The 23,972-nt window shown below is 40.0% G+C and overlaps 1 protein-coding gene across 4 annotated transcripts in view; it reads right to left on the reverse strand.

The window, feature by feature from the left end:
• RPS6KA1 (ribosomal protein S6 kinase A1) overlaps positions 1-23,972 on the reverse strand; it is a 139,918-nt gene that overhangs the window by 14,127 nt on the left and 101,819 nt on the right. For all 4 annotated transcript variants that reach the window (XM_072137046.1, XM_072137049.1, XM_072137048.1 and 1 more), the window contains 8 exons: positions 20,791-20,871; positions 20,624-20,703; positions 20,370-20,476; positions 11,837-11,874; positions 9,472-9,614; positions 8,992-9,062; positions 7,205-7,293; positions 7,043-7,107 (listed from right to left, as the gene is read on the reverse strand). In XM_072137046.1, coding sequence (XP_071993147.1) covers positions 7,043-7,107; positions 7,205-7,293; positions 8,992-9,062; positions 9,472-9,614; positions 11,837-11,874; positions 20,370-20,476; positions 20,624-20,703; positions 20,791-20,871 — 674 coding nt within the window. The remainder of the gene's footprint in view (positions 1-7,042; positions 7,108-7,204; positions 7,294-8,991; positions 9,063-9,471; positions 9,615-11,836; positions 11,875-20,369; positions 20,477-20,623; positions 20,704-20,790; positions 20,872-23,972) is intronic.

The raw sequence follows: 23,972 nt of genomic DNA on the forward strand, positions 1-23,972 counted from the left end.
TTATTTTACAGAAATTAATGCACACCTGCACAAAAAAAGACAGACCGTGCTTGTGTCCACAGAGGTGTACTCTTCCACTGCTGAACCTTGTCAGAATTACGAGACTTAAAAACTTGTTTCAACAACCACTCCCATAAAATACCAAGTGACTTTACAATCAGATGTAACTCTCCCCTTTCATCTCTCACCACGTGAGAGTTTTAGAAAGAAAAGAAATATGCAGGAGGGAACCAAGCGGTGCTGTGATATAGGAAAACACAGCTTAGGGAGGGACAAAGAGGATAGAACCCTGCGACCAAAGGTTAGATCCTGAGATCCTCCCACGTCTAACAGATAGTGATGAAAGAAAGTGTGGGGAGAGGACCATGTAGCTGCTCTACAGATCTGTTCTACTGATAGCTCTCTAAACTTTGCCCAAGGAGTAGCTACGGCTCTGGTGGAATGAGCTCTAAGGTTTTGGGGAACCGCTAAATTGGCTGCAGAGTAGGCTGCAGAAGTGGCCAATTGAATCCATCTCACTATGGTATTATTAAAATTTTTGTGGAAGGGGGTTTGCAGGACGAGGCTGATAATTCCCCCACCTGCCTGGCCGAGGTTACCACTAATAACACAACTTATTTACCTACTATCAAATGGATGTTGATTAAAATAATTTAAAACTATTGTTAAGTCCCAGGGAGGAACTGTATATTTTGAAGTTGGACATATACTAGATACTGCCCCTAAAAGACGAATAATCCAGAGGTGAGGCCAGTGAATTGTTGAATAAAGACCCGAAGGTGGAAACCTGTATAGACCCTTGTATAAAAAAAAAAAAAAAAAAAAAAGACTTTAGCAATATTTGAGTGTTCTAGATCAAGATCAAGATTGGGATCCTGACAAAAAGAAAAAAAAAAGGCTTTACAAAAAAAGTAGAAGGCCTATTGCTTCTGAAATATACTTCAGAATCTGGACAGTTGAAATAACTCTCTCAGAGAGACCTTTTCTAGCTAGAATTAGCCTCTCAAGAGCCAGGCGTCACGTGAAGTCTGTTGATCATGGATCATGTCCTGCAATAGGACATATGGAATGTTGGAGAGGATCCAGGGATCCGAAATTTAAAGCTCTCTCAGGACCAAGATCCAGGCCCTCTGTGGCCATAAGGCAGCGTTGAGTAGTACTGAATCTTGGTCCTGTCTGATCTTTTTCAGAACTCTCGGTAGTAATATCAGTGAAGGAAAGGCATAGGCTAATCTGAACTCCCACTTCACAGACCCCAAGGTCCATCCTGACAGAACAAAATCTCGGCACTTGTTAGTTGTTTAGCGAGGCGAACAGGTCCATATCTGGTTTTCCCCAGAGTCTGGTGATCTGCAAACAAAAAAAAAAAAGGTTTCTGTTGAAGCACAATTTCCCCTGTTTCAAGTTGGTCCGGCTCAGGAGAAATGCCACTCTGCTTTCTGGACCTTTTATATGCACTGTTGATAGAAGGCCTCACTAACTGCCGCTTATTCCCTGAGGTTTGAAGATCTACCCATCATGGTATTTGCCCTGGCACCCTGGAAGATCTGATCTTTTAGATGAGCTCCCCAACCCAAGTACTAACATCAGTAGTTAATACTATGGGATTCTCTAGTTTCCAAGCTAGACCACACTTCAGATTCCTGATAAATAACTACCAATCAAGGAACTGCAGAACCTCTGTAGGCAATGATTTTTTTAGAGTCAGGATGAGTATCACTACCGTTCTAGCATCTGAGCATATGCAGCTGGAGGGGACAAGAATGTAAGTGAACCCACGGAACAGCCGGAATAGCTGAACTGTCGGAAGAGCTGCAATAAAAATACAGAATAAGAAGAAAGGATTTCTGACAAACAGAACCTAGACAGATACCTAAGAATATCTTTGACTTCGAGGGGTTGAGGGACGACTCCAATGGACCTAGAATATCCTGCACTCTAATGAGCTGAGATGATACAGATTCTACTGAATTTCCTACTAACAAAGTAATCATCCAGAAAGGGGACAAATAAACCACGGAGTAGACGTATAAACTAAGTCATTTTTGCTACTATTATAGTAAATACCCTAGGAGCAATGGCTACTCCAAAGGGCATAGTCCTAAAATTGTAGGTGTGTCACAGTTCCATTCAGAAATACTGCTACCCTCAAGTATTTCTGAAAAGAAGGATGTATAGTGAAGTGATAGTACGTGTCAGACAAATCGATTGGCGCCATGTAGCAGCATGGAAAAAGTAATTTTATTGTGCACTTCAATGTCTCTATTTTAAATTCTTTGATCAACAAAAATGTATTCAAAAGTTTCAAATTAATAATAGTCCTTAAAGAGCCAGGTTTTCGGACATGAAATAGGGTAGATTAGAATCCTAACCCTTCTGTCAGGATCAGTGTTAGTGGATCCTCTGTACCACCGCGAACGATGACATAAGCAGACATCTGGCACCGGAGTCCAAGTGGTACCCGGTTTCACCAGAGCCCGCCGCAAAGCAGGTTGGACTTGCTGCAGCGTGGTACCACCAGGTCGTTCCACAGGTGCGACTTTGTCCATGGTGCCGGCCAAGGCGAAGTACAGAATTGTAAGGCAAGCTTGTGGTCAGACACAGGCAGGAGGTCGAGATAGGCAGCACAATTGGGGACGTAGGCATCTACAGTTGCATCCGCTAGGAAAGCTGATGCTTTCTGAGAAGTGGTAACGTCTGAAAGCAATTTTTGCCTCAGAGTATCTTGTCTGATCTTTTCCTACAGCTGCAATACCTTTATAAAGAGGGATCTTGCTACACATGTAGCCACAACATTGGGCTTAAAGGCAGCCCAAGATCTCTTGAGAAAGCAGTCTGCTTTCTTGTCCATAGGCTTTTTTACATTTCCTGCGTCGTCAAAGGAGAGTGTGGATTTCTTCAAAATCTTGGAGATTGCAACATCAATTGTTGGAGGTCACTCCTTACACTATGCCTACTTTTCTTTAAGAGTATACTTTGTTTTGATAGCACGATGGATGAAGCCTTTTTTCTCAGGTTTCTTCTATTCAGCCTGAATGAGAGAAGAGATATTTTTGTGTAAGGGAAAAACCCGCTGTTGCTTTTCTCCCAGTCTCTGGAGCATAATATCCTTGACAGAACAACGTTCTTTCTGCTCCTCAATCTCCATTGTAGATCTTATTAACTTGATCAGATTGTCAGTGTCTTCTAATGGAAACAATGGCCTTGCAGAATCCTCTTCCAATATGCTGGCTACAGACGTCACATGTTGATTTTTTTCGTGGATGAGGGATGACCATCTCCACAAATCCTTTAAGACTTATTCTTTTGATTCCTAGTTGCGTTCCTAACGGGAGTTTCCACTCTCTACAAACCAAGGAACATGAAAAGGAAACCAGTCATTCCTCATAATGGCCGGGGCAGGCCATGCTCACCACCAGACTTACAAGCAGACTCTGTGAGCTATACCGCAGGTTCTTCCACTTCAGATTCCACCGATTCCCTGTGTTCTGCTTCTTCCAAGGTCACAATGCATAGCAGGGATGTATACATACTGAAAGACCAGCAGGAGTGGTGAGAAACAATCCTGTGGCTGGCTGGGAGCATGGACAGCACACTGACTAGTGAGCTAGTACCGCTTTATATTTGAATTTCCTGCCCAGCGCCCCTGCTCACATGACAAGCTGCGAGGCTGCCCCACTTCCAGTATCCACCGGAAATGTGGAAGAGAATGCTTCCATCGAGTGGCTGCCCCGTCTGCAACATGATCCTCAAACAGGCGGGCAATAGCAACTTTCACTTTGCACTATCACATTAATCTTCTCAAAGCACCTATTGGATCAAAATGCTTAATATACTCCTTCATAAATAACTTAAGAGGTGAATTCTTGGGTTTTGATTTTATATTTCACTATATTTTGCCCAACAATATAGTAAAATACAAAACAAAAAAAACCCCAAAAGATTCTGAAAAATATCCAATTAAAATCTGCTCACCAAAAGCACAATGGCCCTCTTCACTACTTCGCCTTTCTGTGTGCCCAAAACAGCAGATTAAATCCACATGTGGATTTTTAATACTCGCAAGGAACTGCATATCAACCAAAAGTTTACCACCAATATAAAAAACAAATGTGCCATCAAAAAAAATATTTGAAATAGAGCCTGGTATTTAAAGGATTAAAGAAAATCTAGTATCAAAATCAAGCATGATAGGCCTTCCCTCTGCCTTTATTTCCATGTTAGGTTATGAATCATCTCCCTTCTCTAAAATGAATGGAACTCGACAAGGGTGTCCATTATCGCCCTTAATATTCACCCAAGTCATGGAACTATTGGCAAAGTCCATTAGGTCATCAACGGCTGTATCTGGTTTTAACCCCTTTCCGTCGCAGCCTTTTATCGGTCATTTTTTGCTCCCCACTTTCAAAAATCAATAACTTTTTCATTTTTCTGTGTACAGAGCTATGTAAGTGCTTATTTTCCATGTGGCAAATTGTACTTCTTAGTGACATTATTCCATGCCGTGTACTGGGAAGCTGGAAAAAAATTCCAAATGTGGTTAAATTGGCCAAAAAACGCATCAGCTCAGTGTTTACAACTTTCACTGTGCGCTCCAAATGATACATCTACTTTATTCTTTGGTTCGGTAAGATCATAGAGATACCAATTTTGTATGGGTGGTATTGTGTTTTAATACATTTAAAAAAAAATTAAACAATGTGTACGTAAAAAAATAAATTGTTTTGCCATTTTCCAACTCTAATAACTTTTTCCTACTTCAGTGTATGCAAGATGAGCTGACGGCTTCATTGCAAACTTTTGAGTACTGTGCAACCTTTTGAACATTTTTATGCCATTTTACATCCCATAAAAAATTGAATAAAGTGGCATTTCGGACATTTTCTATTATGGGATTCACCCCTAGGAATACCCAATTTTATATTTTAATAGATTGTACATTTTGGGATGCGTGGCGATACCGAACATGTTTGTGATTCTTACGGTTTGTTTATTTTTATATAAGTTCTAGGGAAAGGTGATTTGAATTTTTTGAACTTTTTTTTTTAAACTATTTTTTAGACCCTCTAGGCTAGGGTACTTTAACTCTAGACAGTCTGATTGTTTCTACCAAATACTGCAATACTACTGTATTGCAGTATAGGGGAATTTTACACATGATCCATTACAGTGTACCACTGGCACAGATCACTTACAAAGATCCGAGGCCGTCATGGCAACCGATTGCCGCCCCCCAATATCGTCATGGGGAGAGACTAATCAGAAGCAAGATTGTGGTGTGCCAGCGGCAATCAAAAGATTAACACCCTTTAGTTGGAGTTTGCTGCAATATGCAGCCCTTTTCATACATCATTCACAGCTCTGCTCCTTACCATTACAGCAGGGAGCATGAAGTGCTTAAAGGAAACCTACCACTTGAAGTGGCAGGTTTCAGATGGAAATACCGGGCACCAGCTCAGGGTGAGCTGGTGCCGGAGCTTATTTTTGTTAGTGTTTTAAACCGCGGTATCGCGGTTTAAAACACTTTTTAAACTTTATAGCCGGCGCAGGGAGGTACGCGCTCAGCGCATACCGTGCGCGCGGCTGCATAGGAAGTGAAGGAGAGCCGCGCGCATGGTAAGCGCCGAGCGCGTACCTCCCTGCGCCGGCTATAAAGTTTAAAAAGTGTTTTAAACCGCGACACCGCGGTTTAAAACACTGACAAAAATAAGCTCCGGCACCAGCTCACCCTGAGCTGGTGCCCGGTATTTCCATCAGAAACCTGCCACTTCAAGTGGTAGGTTTCCTTTAAGGTGGCCTCCCAGGAACACAAAATCTGCTTATTCACTGAGGACATGATTATTGTCCTGACTGATTCTTTGAATTCCCAACCAAATTTACTAAGGGTATTACTTTAGCTTATAAGAATATAGAAACTGCCAGGGTCACTATGTCTTGCATTCATTGCTGCCTCCAACAATCGGAAAAAGATTGAGGTTTGATGATAAGAGAAAAAAAAAATGGGTGGTGACCTTTAGACTAATGCTAGCATTATCTTAGTCTCTTTATATGGAGACTAGATGGAAAATAATATATATATCTATATATATATCTATATATATATCTCTATCTATATATATATATATCTCTATCTATCTATATATATATATATCTCTATCTATCTATATATATATATATCTCTATCTATATATATATATATCTCTATCTATATATATATATATCTCTATCTATATATATATATATCTCTATCTATATATATATATATCTCTATCTATATATATATCTCTATCTATATATATATCTCTATCTATATATATATATATATATATATATATATATATATATATATATATATATATATATATATATATATATATATATATATATATATATACATACATACTATATGGTCCTGTGAGGCTTGTTATAATTTTTCCCAATACCTTCGTTCTTTGCTGGAGGTGTAACAAAGAAAGGGGGACCATGGCACATATATTTTAGTCATACCCCATTATATCTGGTTTTGGTACCAGTTACAATATATGCTGCAACATTCATTGGGTCATCCAGTTGCTCTCTTGCCAGCCCTAGCATTATTGGGTTTAGAATTAGAAGATTTTTTACTGTGTGAAAGAATTGTAATTTATCAAATGTAATTGTCATAACTCATATTGTCTCTCATTGGAAGTCCATGGAGATTCCATCATTTACAGAGTTAACACCTGTAACCTAGAAAGAATGATAGCATTCTATGAGCAAGTGCCCCTTTATCACGTTTCAATTCTTTTGAGCATATTTATTTGATATAATGAAGCGTCTGCTGCTTTCTGGCTTATTACAAAGAACAAAATGATAGAACTGCACTGGATCTTTTCTTCACAACACCACATCTCCCAGTCCATGAAAAGAAGACAATGTTGCCATGACCTAAGCTGTTCCCCTTATGAGGGGAGTTGCTGTCATCCATAAAGTCTTGCATAGATCAAGGCTAGAAGTAAAAGCTTTCTGTTGTCATGCTTTCATTACTGTATTTAATACTCACATTCCAATCAATTGTGGAAAAAAATGGATGACGCTTTATCTCTTCTGCTCCTTCAATGCCAGAACCTATAGAAGCAGCGGTACAAAAACATTGGCATTTAGAGGTAAAAATTTGGGATCACTAAATAAGGAAAAATAAAAAAGGAAAAAAGTAAAACCATACCCAGTCTGTTGATGGGATTTCTCTTAAACAGCGCTCGTAACAAACCCTGAGCTTCACTGCTGAGGAACTGAGGCATCCCTAATTTGGCTCTAGAAAGCAAAGGTAGGAGACTGAGCACAAAAATGGAGAAATGCTGCACAATACTTAGATTCACACACTGAAGGAATCAGTATATATTATGCAGCCTGCATGGATGTTTTTTGCAGCAAACATCTGTGTCATTTAAATTCAAATTCGAACCATTATGTATTGAAAGTTCAACTATGTATTAAATGATAACACATTAGTTAAAGGGAACCTGTCACCACATTTTCACATATACAGCCAGTGACAGTTAAAAGGGCTTTATAGGAACCTGACACTGTTCTTTTAGCTAAAAATTGTTTCGCTTATTTGCACAAATCACTTTTTATCTTTTATTCCCTAGCATCAGAGGGGGTATATGTCCTGCTTGGCTTCCATCTACTCCTCCTCATGCCATATGCCTCCTTTCTATTTAGCACTTCATGTCATGTGACATCATCCCAGTTTCTTTAGCTTCTTAACAATAGCAAACTGTACCCCATGCATGTAGCTGACCACATGAAGTCACAGCAGCCTCCATGGTCTTCTACTCCGCCTCATCCTCCATGGAGGCTGCTGTGTTTTAATGTGATTACATCCACAGTGTACAGTTTGCTATTGTTAGAATGCTAAAGGACCTGTGATGATGTCACATGACATGAATGCAACACAGGGCACCGTGTAAAAAATTTGACACAATATTATCTATAAGTAAATAGAGCTTTAAATGTCTGTAGCTGAACATTAGCTGACAGTCCCTAAGTAAAAGGAGGCTGTACAGTGATTTGAAGAGACACAAAGCTGTCAGTCAGAATAATGGGGAGTGGTTTTCTGCCAGCCTGGGAGAGAGAAGAGTCAAAGCCAGCAGACATGAGTCAGGAAAGCTAATTTGCATATCATAAAAACGGTTGTAATTAAGGTACAATGTCTCAAGGTCAGCTAATTTTAGGTGATATGGGGGAGGACTTGTAACCCTTTATCAGCAGGCATTGTTAGTCAGGGTAGTTGAATTTGGTTACAGGTCTTTTTTAAAGCTGTAAAGACCTGGGGTATTGAAGGGCACTGGTTAGACAGTCAAAGCTAAACTAGAGTGGGTGTGAAGGAGATCGACCAAGGTAATTCAGAAAATGGGTGGATTAAAACACATTCGTGGGGAGATCTATTTATACTGATACTAAGAGAGATCACGCTAATGATTGTTACAGTCCTAGGTGTGAAACTATGACAAGGGTGCATTCCTCTTCGCCTAGAGGAAAACTGTGTTACCATCCACATACACAGGGATTTTTTACTTTAAGTACAGGGCAGGATGTTGTGATGGCGGAGACTCTAGAAATTTAAGAGAGGCTTGGATACCTTTCTTGATAGAAAAAAAATATCATGTTTTGGGAACTAGATTCTCAAGATGGAACTTTGATCCAGGAATTTATTCACACTGCTAATTTGCTGACAAGAAATTTCATCTCCACTATGCGCTAGCTGGCTAACTCCTAATCTTCTACAATACAAGATTTGCCAAAGTTAGGATGTGTGCCAGAAACTGTGACCATGCACTTGAGGGCAAAATAACCTAAAGACCACAGGACCACCTGGGCATGAAGAGTACAAATGTATGTGTAAAGTCTTTACCGTGACTTTTCTAATCATAGATTTTTAGCTCCTAAATATCTACCATTTTGCTTTGCTAACTAAATCATTATAGTTGTGTTGCTTCAATAACTTACTTTAGGATTAGTGTCATAGTTTCTTTGCGGTCTTTCCCCTGGAATGGCAGTGACCCAGTAAGCATCTCAAACTGAAAAAAACAAGAAGAATTTCCAATGGAGGAGGAGAATACAAAAGAATAAAATGTTCAGATTAAATTCTGTTATTAACCTCACTATAGCCAGGTTGTAACTAGCGGTCTCTAAATTCCATTAATGATTTCACATACATTACACACCGCAATCAACAACTCCTTTCTACTAAGCCACACCTTATCTGAAAAAAATGCAACTTATAAAAAGTGCATTTAACATGAACTTGTCTCTGTTGTCAAAGAAACTATATGAACTTACTTAACCTGGGCTGTTATCTCAGAGATTATAGAGATGTGTATTAGCTTGCTCATAGATTAGTCTAAACTTAAGAACTGTTGTGGTCTTACGGCTGCACAGTCACACACAGAGCTACTCCTTTCATCCAGTCCAATTAAAGCAATTTACCATGAGGACTCCATACGACCACCAATCTGCACTGTGTGAATGGCCTTGACGATTCACCACCTCAGGAGCCATATACTCTACTGTCCCACAGAAGGAGTATGCCTTCTTCTCATGATCTATTGCCTCTTTACTCAGACCAAAATCTAGAGGAATAAGAATGGTATAACTATGTGTGAAAAAAACAAAAGCATTTCTATTACTATTATGACCGGATTAACATAATGCTGTAGGGCAGTAATAGCAAAACTTTTATGGACTCAGTGCCCAAACAGTAACCCTGAATAATCTGTGTGCGCTCAATAAATAAATGAATTATTATTATTAACCCAAACCCCACTTATTTATTGTAAAGTGCCAACACAGCAATACTGAGGTTTTAGTTTAGAAAAAAAAAAATCATAAATAATAATTTTATGTCTTAAAGAAGAAACTTCATAATAGAGCTCTCAGCGATGCCTTAACCACAGACCTCCTTGGCAGCCCAGTCACTCAGTACCAGTCTAAACCCTGCTAGAGTTGTTTCCATACCGTAGCACGTTGGGCACACATTGGCACCTAGCGCTCACCGGGGTGCGCCGCACTGCGCCGTATTCCGGGGAAAGATAGGACATGTCTATACGTTGGCAGTATATACGCCCCCCCAACGGCCATGTGAATGAAGCCTTAGGCTTTAAGGCCATCGGTGAACAACATTCATTGGTACAAGGGTCATACTGCTTAAATTTGAGGGGCTGCACCAGTAATCCTAAATGCATACAACCACAGTGCAGCACAAAATGCTACCACAGAAATTATAAATAGCACAGTACAGCAATAAATACTGGATTCAGAGCAGACAATAATAGAGGAGACCCCAGAACAAAGAATAATAGTGCAGACAAAAAATACTACTTTTCTAGCTCCTCTTCTGCTCCCTGAACCCCACTGCAGCTTCTTTCCTGCCTGTGAAGCCCCGCTTAATATTCTGTGCTGGTTGAATGCATCGGCATTAGTGAGGACCTCTCAGTTGCATTTACAACTAACTGGGTCTCCTGCACCAATAAACCCTTCTATCAATAACAGAAACGTTTACTAGGCTTTTAACCCCTTAAGAACATGGCCCGTTTTTGGGTTTTCATTTTTCACTCCCCACCTTCAAAAATCTATAACGTTTTTATTTTTCCATGTGTTCAATTCATAGTGACTGTATTTATTATTCCATGTTGTATACTGGGAAGCGGGAAAAAAATTCTGAATGCAGTGAAAACGCATTTCACTGAATACCCCAAATGCCATGTCTGCTTTATTCTTTGGGTCAGTACGAACACAAAAATACCAACATTTGTATAGGTTTTATACTGTTTTCATACTTTTACAAAAATTAAAACCACCTGTACAAAAAAAATAAGTTCTTTTTGCCATGTTCGGGCACTAATAACTGTGGGTGCTGTCATTTTTTGTGACTTTTGATTACATTTTTAATGCTATCATTTTGAGGACTGTACAGCCTTTTGATCACTTTTTATAAAATTCTTTATATTTTTCAAAATGGCAAAAAAGTGGCACTTTCGACTTTACCGTTACGCGGTTAAATCGTTATTAAAATGTTTATGATTCTTACGGTTTGTTTGCTTTTTTATGTTATCTAGTGAAAGGGTGGCGATTTAAACTTTTACTGTTTTTAATATTTTTTTCATGTTTTTTTTATTTTTGTATTGCAGCATATAGCAATATTACAATGATTGCCATCTGAGAAATCTCCGATAACGCCAACAAACACTGCCGCGCTGTACAATAGAAAACGCCGGACCCCGCTGTAAGCGGTAGGGTGTATTCATGAGGGGGCGGGATTAGTGGTCTATGGAGTGGTCTCACGGATATGCCAGACAACTTACAGTGCGGTCCGGCGTTTTCCATTGTAGAGCGCGGCAGTGTTTGCTAGAGTTATTGGAGGTTTCTGATAACGCTAGCAGTGTAACACTGCTGTGTCTGTTGTGGAACTAGTAGCCTAGTGCAGTTTTTACTGGTGAAAGGTCCTCTTTAAGAGAATATACTATCTCAATTGAGTCCATGCCTCACTGTTAATGATCTCCCCCCCATGCTCAGGGTTGGGGTTTTCATCATCTACTACACAGAAATATACTTAAGATAAATAATCTGGGCGTCAGGAGGGGAACCCATTCCTGAGATGGGGATTTACCCTGTGCAGTCAGGCGGCAAGATAACCCCAGGGTATTCCCTGATGACGTGTGCTTGCCCAACATTATAGCAATACAGGAACCATAAAAACTCATGTCACATCAGCAGAGGGCTGTGAGGGCTGCCACTGGCACACGTGCAATAGGTTTGACATCACTGCTTTGAGAGTATAAAGCTGTAGATTTACCAGTTAACTTTATGTGACCTTCTTCATCCAGCAAGATACTGCAAAATTAAAACATATAGTCAATAAAATGACAAAAACACACTCGTGACTGCTACAAGTATACAGACAAGACTATGGTGACAATGGAAAGGTTCACAATGAATGTTAGTCTGATTGGTTTTTGCAGTTCTACATGCAGCTTATTTGGCACTACAAACCTATAAAAAAAAATAAATAGCCAAGAGAGTGTGGGAGCGTGCATTTCTTTGCAGTGTCTTCAGTTTGACTTAAGTTATTGGAAATTTTGTATAATTGTATTACTTGTATATGTTAATTTGTCATCTTTGTAATTCCTAAAAGACAAAATGAACAGCAAGTTTGATAATACTATCCACTGTACATCCTGAAGGGGAATACTGCTATGCAAAACGCACGTTTAGATGCTCTTGCATCTTAATGACAGACAATCTAGCAGCAGTGAGGTTTGTGAACACAAAGTCGTTTTCAGCTCTTACTTTACTGAGTCAGGTATAAAGGGATGGTAGAACGTTTAGATGACTGGGTGACATATAGAAGGTGGTGTAGTGTTGAAGGGAAAATAGTCCTTCTGTTGCGCACCTCAACAAGTTTTCCAGGCTGACAGATGAGTGGGGTGTCACTTCAGAGATAACAATGCTGCAGCAAGAAACTTTCTCTGCATTCCAGTGGAATCAAAAATTATAAAAACACAGTGCAGCACACTTCCATACCACAGGAGCTAACTCCATAGTCCGAGACCGATCCAACAAGTCCCACTTTAAACAATAAAAAAGGAGTATAAAAAACCCTGACCGGAGCTCCCAATGATTCCAATACGGCTGTTGTTCAAAATTCCTTCAAAGATCTTCAATTATATTCTACCGATGAGGAAAGTTTGGCAACAAGATGTAGGTCACTATTCAGAACGTCCTTAAGGTGCAGTTTTCTCCTTAAACTCACTCAACCGTGTGGTAGCAAAAACTAAAAGAGAAAGTAGGCACCAAATCGCATAGTACGTTCTTAAAACCTTGGATTTTATTCTTAAAAGTTATACTCACAAGAGTATGTTTAAAATGCGCATAAAACAGTATACAAAACGGGACGCCAGCACCACTCGCTCGCCCGACCCTGGGTTTCGCCGTTCTCAGCTTCTTCCGGGGCGTGTATTATGCGTTTTGGTGCCTACTTTCTCTTTTAGTTTTTGCTACCACACGGTTGAGTGAGTTTAAGGAGAAAACTGCACCTTAAGGACGTTCTGAATAGTGACCTACATCTTGTTGCCAAACTTTCCTCATCGGTAGAATATAATTGAAGATCTTTGAAGGAATTTTGAACAACAGCCGTATTGGAATCATTGGGAGCTCCGGTCAGGGTTTTTTATACTCCTTTTTTATTATTCCAGTGGAATGTTGCCTCCAGCAATGAGGAGAATAGGACTGCCGTTAGTGGGAGATTCAATGATTAGGTTGAAAAGACCGGGCTAGTTGTTACAATAGACTACAATCACCAAGCATTGAGGGGAATTTAATATGGCTTACTGACCCAATTCAGATGTAAACAACATTTTTGGTGCATGGTGATTAAAATTATTTTTTGTTTTTTGGCACAAGTCTAGTACTACTGTGTGTGCACCAAATATACTATATCTTTGTGCCAAATTAATCTATTACAGTGTAGAGTCCGACAGCTAGGTTGGAAACACTACAGGTAATAAATCCCACTCAATGAGTTGTCTTCTGCATGCTCTAAATACTACCCTCAATCATGTGGCACAGCAGAGTGCTGCACTGAGCTACCTCCCCTCCCTGATCTATGCTATCCACCATACCCATGCTCTTCAGTCTGTCGCCAACTAAAAATGTAATCTTTCTTTAATCTGAATCTCTGACCCATGTCTCCAGGACCAGGACCTCTCCCAAACTGCACCAATTCTCTTTAATGCACTACCTTGGTTTAGGGGTTATGCAAACCAATATGAATTGGGAATGTGTGACAGAAGAAATGTTTTTACAGCAGCTAGGAAACATTCCTATTTAATTATACTGGCTTATGCCTATATAGATTCCATGAGCCCATGCATGAGCCATCGGCCGTTGGGAGGTCCATTTCTATTATCAGCAGCGCAAACAGCAGTCCACTGAGCCACAGAAACTTCATGCGTTGTGTGGCGGAAGCCAAATATCCAAATTTTAAAGTTTCAAATATGACCTAAAGACAACTCTTTAGGCAAAGCCTATTTCAGTTTTAAAATAGTCCACTGGGTTTGCCTCTCCTTACTGTGTTAACGCTAAGCATACAATGTATCAAAAGTGTAGATATAAATAATAAGTTGTGTAACTGGGAGTGTATGGGGGTCATGGTATCATCAGTAAAAAGGAAACAAATTAATGGGAAAACCACATAAAAAGCATGTATACTTCTGTCAGAAGCATTAATAATAAAATGATTAGAATTAGAGTTCAATGTTTGTAAGGTAATATGACATAGAAGGGAGACAGGGGTGGAATGTTAGGCTGTTAATTTTGATTGTTATCGCCTTTTCAGAATAGATGGTACAAATGGGGAAAGGTGGTTTATATGTAAAAACCTGCTTTAAGCCCAGTCTGTGTAATGATAACTGTGAGGAAAATGACAATGTGGAGTCCCTATGGGTGGAGACAAAGGAAGGAAAAAAGAATAATAAAATATAAATAGGGGTTTGACAAAATAAGGTAAATAAATATGGAAACAAAACATGCCAGAGCAATTATCATGAGTGAATTCAATCCAGATATAAAACTGGGGGAAACTAAGCTACAGGCCCAACAAAGGGAACAAAATAAGGGGCAAAAATAAAAGACAACCTTCAACAACTAATCTAGAACGTAAAAACCTGACAGTATATCAAAGGTATTTATTTATCCTTTAACCCTTTCATTACATGCGCTGTACTATTACACTGCTGTGTTGTGGAGGATGTATGGAGAAGGCTCACAGACTGAGCCCTCTATACATGGCCAATTTTTGCCGCATTAAAGGAAATCTACCATTTGCTTTTATGCATTTTGAACCAAACATCCTGTGGCTGGCTCAGCGCTTCTCCTCTTACCCTAAGGGTTCATTCAGTCGGCCGTCTGAGGGGGATGTATATGCGGCCGCAAATACGTCCCCAACGTGTGCCACCGCTCAGGGGAAAAGATAGCGCATGCTCCATCTTTTCCCATGTGTGCAGCCGTGCGCCGCTCTTCTGTGTGGAGGTGGGAGGAGTTACCAGTGTAAATGTACCCCAAGTATGCACTGCTTCAGAGAATGATGTAAGCACTGTTTTGTACCTTACAGGCAGCAGTAATCAATCGCTGCACCAGCCCACAGCTGCTGTGTATGAATGATCCAGCTCAGGTTGATTAGTCGTGTCTGGACAGTTCAGGAATCTCCGTGTGATGTGTTTATGAACGGCAGACTGCATGCAACCCAGCTTTCCCAAGGTCCTGAATCTTACTATTGTTTTTTGAGCAAAACCATTTAGATCAGGGATTAAATAAGATATGTTTCTGCACCAGTGTAGCTACACCATTTTTAAGGTGTTTGCTTCATAATGCATAAATACGAATTAGATTTCCTTTAAGCAGCAAACACCTACTGCTTACAAGCATGCTGCTGTTGCTAACTGTTTAGGTGATGTGGCCGTACAGGATTGTAGCACTCGAATGATGGCGGTGTGGGCCTCCTCAATCTTGGAATTGGGTTTAGTTTTCATCTGATCTAGGCATATGATGGATTTTTTTTTCTGCATCAAGACTTCATTTTCCAATGGCTTTATTTGTCGGGTAAAAATGACACAATGATGTATTAAAAAACAAAAATGTATCAACTTTAAGTGCTATTCTGTTTTTCATTTAAATACACCGGTTTTGTTATGTTTTACTACTTTTGCAAATGACAAAACTAAAAAAAACCACCACATTTTTATAAAGGACGTTTATGTTCTGCCATATTCCGAGAGCTACACCTTTTTTTTTTTAAATATATCAAAAGAACATTATTTGGGCTTCTTTTTTTTTTTGCAAAACAAGATTTATTTTTTTGCAGGAAGCAGAAACAGTTTTATTTATTATGCCTTCACAGTACAAAATAATACATTAACCTTTTTGTAAAGGCTATTACAGAGGGGCAATATCCATTCTTTTATCACATCATTTTTTACACCATAAACAAAAATAATTGTGGGAAAAGGATTTTGTGTATTTTTTCTTCAATATTTTTTTTTATTTTATAATTTTCTTTTAAAATTTACTACTAGGAGGACTTGCACTAGTCACATCCAAGTTGATTGCCATCATACACTGAAATACTTCCGTATTATCTTATATCATCCATCTGTTATAAGTATACGTCGTGCGGATTCCCAACATGCCTTTACAATGGAGGGCAAAAACGTACCCCACTGTATACACATACAGTGGGATACATTATCCTGTTACTACCCCGCCCCTTTCCCCCACAAAAGCGGGAGAAGGAGTAAAAATTGACAGCATCCAGTACTGTTGCTAATGTTCAGACCGATTTTCTCAGCAACCTTATATAAACATTGGCACCACTATAGAACTCATTCCTGCTGAGGCTGGGATGGATGCAATGCTTTGCATCTGTCCCCAGTAGGCTCCAATGGCCAGACCGTATACATTGCTCATCAGGAGGGAGCAGGAAGGAAAGACTTGGCTTACTAGGTCTTTCCATCCAGTGTTTTCTACATTATATGAAGTATAATGTAAAAACATGCCTCTGCAACACCCCCGCCAACGTATAGGCAAGGTGGTAGATGCAAATAGCGCCTTCTCCATGTCAGGATCTATCTGGTTAGCTTGCGCAGCTCACACAGAAGATAATGCTAGGAGAGCTTAGATTCTTGCAGCTATAGATTCTGTTAATGTTGAGTGAATGTCGTTAGCCAATGATATGCTTAGGGCACCACGGTGGCTGAGTGGGTACCACTTCTGCCTTGCAGTGCTGGAGTCCTGGGTTCAAATCCCACCTAGGTCAAAATCTGCAAAGAGTTTGCGTGGGTTTCCTCTGGGTCCTCCGGTTTCCTCCCACACCCCAAAACATACTGTTAGGTTGTTTAAATTGTGAGCCCCATTGGGAAAAGGAACAGGGACCAATTTGGTATGCTTAGTGCAGCGCTACCTAATCTGTTGGCGCTATATAAAGAATTATTATTATTATTATATGCTTAGTAATTGCTGTAAGGAAGGAGTAAGATGGTTGGATCATCCACCTGCGCTGGACACATCCCAAGGTTATATAAATCTTGGGTGTGGAAGGTTCTGGTATCTTTCCCCTGAGGTCCCTTCAGGGAGAGCTCAGAGAGTGCTGAGGCACAGCGCTCCTCAGCACATGGCCTGCAGCCATGAGGCCTCCAGACCTCCATCACCCGATATCTGCCTCAACCTTGCTGCTGTAAAAGCCCACCATCCTTCAGCCTCAAGCCACCTTGCCAGGCTGTGAGCCCATCATCCTGAGGAATCAGATCCGACCAGCTATCTCCTTCCAGAAGAAGTTTGCAGATATTAAAGACTGCTGTTTGAGGTTCAATAAAGAATTGTAAGTTGATTTGCACAACGTTGCCTCCGTCTGATCCCTGGATACGGCTGTTTACCACCACGGGCTCCCTCGTTCATTATCCAGGGACTCATCCTACAGACACCTCAGGGGTTGCCCCAGGAAGAAAAATTATGAAAATGTATTTGCATTTTGCAGAGAGAAGTATTTGATCTCCAACCAACCATAGCCAAAGCTCTGAGTTGCCAAGGGACAAAAATAAATTCTTAATGATGTAACCCCTTCCCGCTCTGCAGCTGAGCACAGTGCCTTGGCACTCAACTGCGGATATATATTCGCCGCTGAACTGATGCCGGTTTATCTCAAGTTCTGAGCCAAACCGGCATCGGGATACACGGGGTGCCGGCTGTAACTAAAAGCCGCCCCCCCCCCCAGTGTAACACCCGCGGTTGGAGTGGGCTCCCGCTTAATGCTGCGGCCAGCACGACCAAGGCATTTAACCTGCCTTCCTGGGGTCTTTTCCCCACGATCAGCTCCCCACGCCGTCCTGGGGTGGTGGTGGGGGGGTCTTTTTGCCGATCGTTGCTATGGCAGCCCTGGGGTATAAATAACGATAAGGAACCCAGTGCCTGAAAGATGGCGTTGATGCATGTGAATAGGCTGACACTGCTAATACTCTGCAATATATCAGTATTGCAGAGTATTATCATGAACAAGCAATCAGATGATTGCTTGCTCATGTCCCATGGTGGAAACAGTGAAAAAGTAAAAAAAAAAAAAATCTTATTCAATAAAAAAATAAAGCAATAAATCAATAAAAATGCCCATAAGCCCCATAACATAAAGAGACACATAATACAAAAAAAGTCTAAATCATAACACAAACCCCACATATATAGTATAACCACGTCCATAACAACCCGTAGAATAAAAGTAAATCATTAATGAACCTGCAAGATGTATGCCGTAAAAAAAAAAAAAAAAAAAGAGCCAAAAATTATGATTTTTACCTGTTGAATCCCACAAAAAAAATGCAATAGGGTTTACAATTTTGTAAAACTTAAGAAAAAATATTCAAGTATGATATCCCTGTAATCGTATCGACCAATAGAACAAAAATAACATGATTATTTGGCTATACGGTGAACACACACAAAAAAAAAATCTAGTACAGAATTGATGCTTTTCTACTGCTGCCCTCAATAAAAAAAAAGTTCCTACATTTTCAACAATAGGGGATACCAACCCCAAAATGGTAACAGTGGAAAAAGCATCTCATCCCGCAAATAAAAAATGCCATCACATGGCCCCAATAACGAAAAAGCAAAAGTTTTATAGCCTGCAAAAGGGGCCAATGAGGAAAGTAAAATCCTTGCAGACGATCCTTCCCTTCTACGTCTTGCTGTGGGGGAAAGTAACGGCCACATGTGGGGGGTCTCTGTACTCGGGAGAAATTTCATAACAAATTGTAAGGTGGGTTTTCTCTTTTTATCTTTTGGAAACGTGTAAATTTTAGGGCTAAATGAACGTATAACCGATAAAATTTCACCTCCATTTTGATTCAGTTACTATTAAGATTTCAAGGGATTTACAATCTTCCTAAAAGCTGTTTGATAGTTTGTGGGTGCAGATTTGAAAATGGGTTGATTAATTAGGGGGTTTTAATGTTAAATATGTAAAATTTCATTCAAAACAGCATTAATCCCCAAAACAGTCAATTCTGAAAATACGTAAAATCAATATTTGATTTGTAAGCCGCGTGACATCAAAATTTATTATCCCGATTTTTCAAAAATGATGAAATATAACGTAGACATATGGGAAATGTTATTCAGCAACTTATTTAGGTGGTAAATCTATCTGCCTGAAAACACAATGATTTCAAATTTCGAAAATGGCAAATTATTCAAAACAATTCATCATTTTTTTTCTTTTTTTTGTAAATAAACGCAGAACTTATCAGCCACAATTTACCACTAAAATGAAGTACAACATGTGAGGAAAAAAACCAATCAATCTCAGGAATCGTTTAGATAAGTAACAGTGTTCAAAAGTTATAACCATATAAAGCGATGCATGTCAGAATACAAAAAATGGGGCTGAGCCTTAAGCTATAAACTGGCTGCATCCTTAAGGGGTTAAAGATAATCTGCAAAGAGGAGTGGACTAAAATACCTCCCGACATGTCCGCAAACCTCACCATCATCTACAAAAAACTCCTGACTGCTGTGTTGTAAACAAGGGTTTGTATTAAGTCTTGTTTGCAAGAGGGAACAAATACTTATTTCTCACTGCAAAATGCTATTTCTGGATTTTATTTTTGATATTCTCTGATTGTTAAAATAAACCTACCCTTAAAATTATAGAATGTTCATGTCTTTGTTAGTGGGCAAACTTACATACGGTGAAGGAAATATTGACTTGATCCCTGGCAGATTTTTGTATTTAAAAAAAATTCCTTCCAATGTAGAGTAATTTCTGCAATGTTCTACCAAATGTGAATACACCATTAAAGGGAACCTGGCATGCAAATGAACCCACCCCAAATAAAGGTTTCATTAAGAACAAAGGAGTAGAAGTCCATGGATGCTGCTGTGATTTCATGTGATCAGATATATGCATGGTGTATGAGGATAAAGGACCTGCCACACTCTGGCCACATGACATGTTGAGAAGTGAGATGGGAAACTAGATAGGTGGATATGAGTGGCTGGTGAAGAAGGACAAGCCTTCTCCGATGCCAGGGAATATAAGATAAAGCCGGTTTATGTGGATGTAAGGGAAACGCCCTACTTAGCTAAAAGAAGGATGTGAGGTAATAGGGCTCTATAGGAACCTGTCTCACTAGCAGTACGTGTAAAATGTGGTGACAGGTTCCCTTTAAACATGACAGATTTCAGACTCCTGGTGGTTTTTAGATTAAAAAACAACTATCTAAGCTAGTCACTGCTTTTCTGGGCAGTCATGACCATAGTAGAGCGAGTATTGTGGTACATACTTCTCTGGTTTTAGGTCACGGTAAATGATTCCAAGGCTGTGTAAATGGTCCAATCCTAAAGCCAACTCAGCCAAGTAAAACTTTACATCCTCCTCCGTAAACATTACCTGAAATAAAAAAATACAACTCTAAGACAGATCAAAGACACCAGCTGGAAGTTTTACATTTGTCTCTATTAAAGGCAACGCTTCTTCTAAGGATTGCTCTGGAAGAATATTTGCCTTATGAACAGACGTTACAGCCTTTGCACTGACCTCCTTTGAGAGACGAGTGAAGAGGTCCCCACCACGTAAGAAGTCTAGGATCAAGTAAAGTTTACCCTCCGTTTGAAAAGCTGTAACCAAAAGCATGAATTTCAACCACTGCCATTACTAAGAAAACCCTTGATAGAAATTTTTATCATAAAAAAAAACACACTTACCATAATGGAGTCTGACAACAAATGGGTGATTAACTTCAGCCAGAATATCCCGTTCCATTTTAGTTCTTACTCTGTCTCTTACTGAAAAGAACACACGGTAACCACATGAATGTCATATGCACTTAGAAACGTTAATTGCTTGTTGATAAATACCCAAAAAAAATTTATTGGAAAACTATTGGAGGTCTATACTATGTGATACAGCAAATCAGTTCCTAACACATGTGGTGATATAATAGAATAAAGACATTTCATAAACAAAAAGATCACAAAATAGGATGCAACTAACAAGGAGTAGAGGGAGGTCAGAAAATAATTTCCCAAGTCATTTTATCTTTAAGTGCCAGTATTGCTGGTGCTGTGTAAATCCTGGTAAAGAAATTTTAAAAGGCAAAGTGTACCATTATTCATTGTGATGTTACAGATTTGTATTTAGGATCAGAACGTTGCCATAAGAAAGTTTCACCATGGAAGTTCCAGGAAGCTAATGTCTAAAATTGCTGGTTGATGTAGAAAAATGCAAAACATGACATTCCCTTTGCAGAGAGCTTCAGTGAAGTCTCCAATAAGGAAACCTTATAGGTTCCCCTCAAGAGGTGTCACAGCTATGGTACCAGCACACCAGTGTCAAAAGTGTATTCCAGATCCTTCCAATTCTCTATGGCTCCACCAAATGGACAAATATGCTGCACCAGTTGTAGACTGGTTCCACTATAAAATGGTACATCTGGTTGAGGGAGTACATCTCTTAAAATGTTTGAGACATCATAGGCCATTGTGAAGCCACCAATTTAAAAAACAGTCTCGCTAGGCCCAAGGGAAACTGTTTAAAAAGAGTTGTTGAAAATGGAGGTGAAAGGGATGGGACTGAAAGAACCTCCATATTGTCAGGCCCAACTAAAAACCTGGTCAACATTTTAATACAAAAGTCATAGGAAATCTCTACCCCATGTAAACAGAGCTGTGATCAGTCATTTGTCTAATTTCTTCTGCCATCATAAAAATATTGTCTGCCAACATTTCTCTTCTCTTGTAAAGAGGGGATGTACTGACAATATGCAAACTGGTCGTGGATGAATGCCAGCACCAACAATTCTTTGCACCTATACCTTGTCATGGGGAAGCAAATTATGTGTGTACGAGCAAGGACAGATATTTAGATCAAGAACACAAAGAGTGATTTTTAATCCACTACGGTTTTTGCTTCAAATCTGCATATAAAAAATATTAGTATGTGCCCTCAACCTAAACGGATCAACTCCTACATTATATCAACATGCATGAAAGCAAGATATATGTACAGAAGTTAATAAAACAGAATTTTTTAGAGCGCTTTAACGACTTAAAGGGAACCTGTCATCTCTGATCAGTTAAATAAACCCTGAACAGTACCATACAACACATTGTAGAGTCATCGCAATGATTCTAATCCTATTACACTGCGTTGCTGTTGTGTGATAAAAACAAGTTTTATTCTTCTTGCCCGTGTTCATTTCTGCAGTCAACGAGGCAGGACAGCTTTCAGGCCGCTCAAGCTCTGCCTCCTCACGGCTGCTGTCGCTTGAACTCACGAATCAAAAACACTACCCCCAGCTCTACGTCACTGCACTCGGTTTCAAACTACCCCGCATTCACAGTGCGCCTGTTAGTCTGGCCTCGGCGTGCACCCATTCAAATCCCATGTATGGATTTAAACCGCCAAATGCATCTGGCCATTTTTTGCAAAAATATTTTGTGTCTGTCTCCTTGCATAACTGGGGGCTGGGCGGATTCTTTCCTGCAAAAGTAAAAGTCTTGGGATTTGCATTATGACATTCATATGATGGAGAAAACCTGTCTGCCCATCGGCACCTTGCTAGGAATCCTATACGACAACATTATTGTCACCAGATAAGGCAACAAGCTAGTGTAGGCGTTTTAGTTGGTCGTGTGGGTGCAGCCTGGTCTTTAACCACAATTAATTACTAAACCACCTGGAGTGTGCGTAGGCTAGGTGCAAAGGAGAAGCGCACCCCAGTGGTCAGGTTATGCAAAAACATAGGTTACTTTATTGACAGTTAAAACCACAGCGCTTTTCAGTGTCAAACATCGAGCCCCTTTTAGAATATATAATACTATTTTTTTTTTCCCAACCACAACACCATATGGTCCCACTAGGGGTCTGAGGGTGCCCTGCTGGAGGTCATTTTGCAGGGCTCCTCCTTGCACAAAGACGGAGGTAGCGGTCCTGCTACTGGGTTGTTGCCCTCCTATGGCCCTCTCCATGTCTCCTGGTGTACTGGCCTGTCTCTTGGTAGCACCACCAGCCTCTGGACACTACCAAACAGACACAGCAAACCTTGCCACAGCTCGCATTCATGTGCCATCCTGGATGAGCTGCACTACCTGAGCAAATTGGGTTGTAGAATCGGTCTCATGCTACCACAAGTGTGAAAGCACCACCAACATTCAGAATTGACCAAAATATCAGCCACAAAGCATAGGTACTGAGAAGTGGTCTGTAATCCCCACCTGCAGAACCACTCCTTAAGTATAAGCCGAGGGTGGGAAATGCATTGGTCACAGCCTCTCAGTATATAGCCAGCTCCCTGTAGTATACAGCCTGCCAGCCCCAGTAGTGTTATAAAAAAAAAAAAAAAAAAAAAAAGATTAACACTGTACTCACCTTTCCGACGTCCCCCCTTGGTCCTCTCTGCTTCCGATGCCACCTCGGCTCCTTCAGTCCTCTTCGGGTTCTCTTCAGGGGACCCGAAGAGGAGTGGAAGGACCCGAGGCGGTACCGGAGCGACGGAAGCAGGAGAGGACCTACAGGGGACGTTGGAAAGGTTAGTACAATGTTATTTTTTTTAATAGACTCGAGTATAAGCCGCGTTAGCGAGTTTCAGCACAAATTTTATGCTGAAAAACTCGGCTTATACTTGAGTATATAGTACTTGGATTAAATTTGTGTTGTTTAAGTGTTCCCTTTATTTTTTGAGCATTGTAGAAATATAATACAGAGCAGGACATATTTAAAAGGGTGAAACAATAATTTAAAAATCCTTATACATAAAAGACAATCAAAAAAAGTTCATACATGGTATATGAACAAACATGTAATTTCTGAGGGTCTATGAACAGTTAAAATGGGTGTTACACAAATAGTTGAGACTAAATAAATAAATGAGAAGACAATTTATAAA

The sequence above is a fragment of the Engystomops pustulosus genome, chromosome 2, assembly GCF_040894005.1.
Source record: "Engystomops pustulosus chromosome 2, aEngPut4.maternal, whole genome shotgun sequence".
NCBI classification, from domain to species: domain Eukaryota; kingdom Metazoa; phylum Chordata; class Amphibia; order Anura; family Leptodactylidae; genus Engystomops; species Engystomops pustulosus.